Source organism: Populus trichocarpa, chromosome 15 (genome assembly GCF_000002775.5).
Source record: "Populus trichocarpa isolate Nisqually-1 chromosome 15, P.trichocarpa_v4.1, whole genome shotgun sequence".
Classification (NCBI taxonomy): domain Eukaryota; kingdom Viridiplantae; phylum Streptophyta; class Magnoliopsida; order Malpighiales; family Salicaceae; genus Populus; species Populus trichocarpa.
In genome coordinates, this window is record NC_037299.2 from 15,161,606 (window position 1) to 15,166,141 (window position 4,536).

General features: G+C 39.2%; 1 protein-coding gene across 1 annotated transcript; it reads left to right on the forward strand.

The window, feature by feature from the left end:
• The first annotated feature begins 2,257 nt into the window (after positions 1 to 2,257).
• LOC7474067 (uncharacterized) lies at positions 2,258 to 3,842 on the forward strand. Its single transcript, XM_006374549.3, has one exon. It carries the CDS (start codon positions 2,375 to 2,377, stop codon positions 3,611 to 3,613), a length of 1,239 nt encoding a protein of 412 aa, XP_006374611.2. The 5' UTR covers positions 2,258 to 2,374; the 3' UTR covers positions 3,614 to 3,842.
• Positions 3,843 to 4,536: the final 694 nt, after the last annotated feature.

The following is a 4,536-nucleotide window of genomic DNA, read 5'->3' on the forward strand; positions in this document are numbered from 1 at the left end:
TTAAATTGCCATTAAACTTTGATATTAGCTCTACTTTTAACATGAAAGACCTTAGTATTTATAAAATATAGCCTATCCATGATGCTCCTTTTGATACCCCTACCTCATTATCCATATCTTTGGCATAAAAGGAACATATTAATGCTACTTTGAATGCACAAGTTGTTTTTACCAGGGATGGTGAACTTCAGCAAATCCCAGTATATGGGCTCGATGACCAGATTCAGATTATACTTGGATTATCAGAGAGACATCACAACAGCTTGATCTTTATCTTTGAGAGCGTTATCGGAGTCGCCTTGGCCTATACTCGACGGGGTCGAGTTCTTCCAACCCCGGGAGAATTGATAGGGACACCGAACCCGAAATATTATTTATGCACGCGAATGATCATAGACGATAGAGGATAGCCCAAACAATTGAGAGATTGGGCTTTAACTTATGTTTATGGGTTTAATTTATATGAACTTTTAGTTAAAGTTTATTAATTTGGTTTTATTTGTTGGGTTTGATTTAATTATTGTTGGGTATTTTATTTAGTGGGCTATAAGCCCAAACGTTTGTTCTAGTTAGGGTTTTAGTATTTATATCCAACTTTTCTAAATATTAGGGGACTTTTGATGATTAATGAAAATTTGCAGATTTTGCATATCTCCAATCCCCTTTCTTCTCTTTCTTTGCTTTCTCTTCTCAGCTTTTTTTCTAAAAGCTTCTTTCTTTTCCCGGCTTTAATTCTTTTGTTTGTTGTCTCGTATCAACTCTTCTGTTAACTTTCTTTCCAGGTTTAACAAGAAAGGATTAACACCTTGAGTCACTGCTCTTTGAATACCTCCAATCTGAGCTAGAACTTTCCTCTTTCGAGAAAAAAATATTACCGAAGACTTGTATGTTCCACTCCTGTAATTTCAAAGCCATTGACTTGAGAGAGCTATGTAATTCCAAGTGACCCTGCCAATTTTCATTAAGAAAGGCTGCAAAATTCTTACGAGTGGTCCAAGCGGCTTCGAATCTAAAAGGGCGAGGAGATCCTTGCCAACTCTCACTCGAATAGTTCGGTTCAACTAAGATAGGGTGATAATCAAATTTAATTCGAGGTAATACCTTCACCCGCATTTCAGGAAACTGCAATCTCCAAGCCTGGTTACCAGAGGCTCTATCCAACCTCTCATAGACATGCCCATGCCCCTCTCTACTCTGGCCTTTCCCAGTGAATTTTGGTCTCAAGCTAGATCCATCAGACCACAATCCTGCACCCATTTACCAAAACGAATACACCTTCTCATGTCAGCTGGCTCCCCTCCTACTTTTTCTGAACATGAGAGAATCTCATTGAAGTCCCCAAGTAGCATAGTTTCCTTACCCGTCAGCTGAGATTTTGCTCCTTTATCACTTTCCTGAAATTTCTGCCCTGAATTAGAGGGATTAGGTGCACCCGTGATGCCAGGGGTTTTACTCCCCTTCCTTCCCGTCCTGTTCGCAATCATCCATTTGCCGTAGGGATCAACCACCTATGGTCTAACCACAGGAGCTTCTTCATGTGGCGCCACTTCAAGATTCATCTCCTCCGGCTCATTGGAACAACCAGACTGTTGCTTATCTCTACCATCTTCATTATGGTGTTGGACGTGGGGACAAATCTCCTTCTTGTGTCCATATTGACCACATCCTTTTTTTCTGTCCGCATTTTCACCAATAACATCGTAAAATATCCTGTGCTAAATCTTAGAAAAAACAAACAACTGCTTTAATATCTTTAGTCATGTCATGTCCGATATTGAAGATAGATACAAGTTCAATTTTAATATCTTTAATACCATATAGATAAAATCTTGGCTTACTTGCTCTTGAAAAATCACCGTAGCTGTCGTTCCTCTTCTCTGCTTGCTTCAACTCATTATTAAAATAATGGTAGGATCAAAAAACTTTGATGTACAGGACAGGATGTAAAAATATGGCAAAATAATATTTATACCGATTGCTTTTTATTTAAAAATATATTAAAATAATATTTTTTATTTTTAATATTAACACATTAAAATAATAAAAAACGCTAAAAGTATATTAATTTAATTTTTTTAAAAAAATTAAAAATTATAAAAAAACACACAATAACACCACAAACATTTTCTAAAAAAATAAATGGGCCATCCCCCTTCCCTTTTCGTTTTCCCATTCTCTCACGTAGAAGCCCAGTTATCCATCAAACGCGGCCCATTAGTACTCTCTCCCTCTGCCCTTTTAATTGAAAAGGACAACAAAACCCTAAACTAAACCCAACCGCCTTCTCCTCTCCTCTTAAACCCTAAAGCATATACTGATAACCAACAGCACCCGGCAGCTGTAACTCTCTCTCTCCTGTGACTCTCTATCAATCATGACCACGCTTCCACCACCACCACCATCTGGTGTTAGCCCCAAAACAGTGGAGAAAGCTGTGAATGCTCTTCTAAAATGGAGATCTTCCACATTGAATACCCAAAAGCCTCAATTACTCGAACAAGACGAGTTTTTCTACCTTATTCTAACCCTCAAAAAGATCCCACAAAAGGGTGTTAGCCGCATCAACGCCCACAAAATCCCTCTCCCCAACTCCTTGATCAACCCTTTAATTGAAGCCCCTGAGATCTGCTTAATCATCGATGACAGACCCAAGTCAGGCCTCAATAAAGATGCTGCCAAGAAGAAGATTCAAAACGACAACTTACCCATCTCCAAAATCATCAAGGTTTCCAAGCTCAAGACTGATTACCGTCCTTTTGAGGCTAAGAGGAAACTCCGTGATTCTTATGATATGTTCTTTGCCGATAAAAGGGTGGTTCCTCTCTTGCCTAAGATGTTAGGGAAACAGTTTTTCAAGAAGAAGAAGATTCCTGTGACTCTGGATTTGAAGCACCACAACTGGAAGGAGCAGATTGACAAGGCCTGTGGCTCTGCCTTGTTGTATCTGAGAAGTGGTACTTGTAGCGTGGTGAAGGTAGGGAGGGTTTCCATGAGTAGAGAGGAGATTGCCAACAATGTGATGGCTGCTATTAATGGGATTGCTGATATTGTGCCTAGGAAGTGGGGTGGTGTTAGGTCTTTCCATTTGAAGTTGCTTGATAGCTTGGCTTTGCCTGTTTATCAGGTAGTTCCTGATTCGAAGTTGAAGATTGATGGTGGTCCCAAAGAGCAGGAGAATGATGAGGGTGTCGTCTCCGTGGAGGAAGAGAAGGCTAAAGAGGGGAGAGTTGGAAAAAAGAAGGGAAGGATACAAGAGGTTAGATATATGGATAATAATAATAATAATAATGATAATAATGGGGATGGTCAGGTTGTTGATGAGGTTGAGTTGGGGAGTGATGGTGAAGGGGATATAGATAATGATGATGATGATGATTTTGAAAAGGTCAGTGATGAACTGTTAAAGAAGAAGAGAAAGAAAGGAGATAATAAAGGGAAAGGTGAAAAGAAGGAGCAGAAGGTAGCTAAGTTGAAGAAAGAAGATGGTGTCAAGCAAAAGAAAGTGAAGAATGAAGATGGTATCAAGCAGAAGAAGCTGAAGAAAGGTTCTTTGGTTTCAGAGAGTGGGGGAATGCAAGTGAGGGGTGAGAAGAAGAAAAGATTGGCTGCATAATGATTCAATGTTGCTTCCTGGGAATTTGTTACTTGCTGGACTTGGAGAGAATCAGTGTATGGTTGCCGCCTGTCGGTTCTTTTAGCAGGTTGTGGTCTTTATGGTATTGGTGCCGTAAACTTTTTGTTAGTTTATTTATATTTGCAAATTTAGCATAAAAGCTTTATTTAACTTAATCATGTACCTTGATTATGGAGAACAAATAGAATGGTAACTTTCTACTTTAGTATTCCGTTGCTTAGATCTCAAATTTACTTTCTTGTCTCTTGAAATGTCATTTTTTTGCATGATGGTTAGAATCTAGTTCTAGTTCAGATGTTGGAACCTGCATGAACTAGAATTAAGCATATCTATTTATACTGATTTTTCTACAAAATGGTTCCATATGCTGTCTCGCAAGGAAACTGAAAGGAGTTAATTGTCTGATATGCATTGCTAGACCGTGGAAAACATACTTTTGAACTGCTTGTAATGGTAACCAAGGGGTGAAAAGGACCCTACACCCAACCTGACCTGACCAGATGCGGATTGGGTGGGGGTGATGGATATGGGTGTTACCAGGTTGGGTGCAAGTGGTGGTTATCGGTGTACTGGGTCGAGTGCTGTTGCATAGAAAACCTGCCCCGATTCGCCCCGACCCATTGTCATGAAATACTGGTTTCTAAGGAAATTGTGAGCCATAGGAGCTTAAAAAATGGAAGACTGTTTAGAGGAAGAGGGAAGAAAAACTTAAGAAGGAGAAAGAAGTGATGGGATCTTATAGTGGCAAAACAGTGATCTTGTCATCTCTATTTTTGTTGTCATAATTTTCAAAAGATTGCATGCTGTTCCTACCCATTTGCTTTTTGAATGAGCTGATTTAGTTTTCAGTGTGCTGAGATTGGATAAATACACTGTCAAATTGAAACTTAAGGTGTTCATGT

Excerpts from the sequence above, each read along its gene's own strand:
- LOC7474067 (XM_006374549.3), top strand. The coding sequence starts at position 2,375 with ATGACCACGCTTCCACCACCACCACCATCTGGTGTTAGCCCCAAAACA.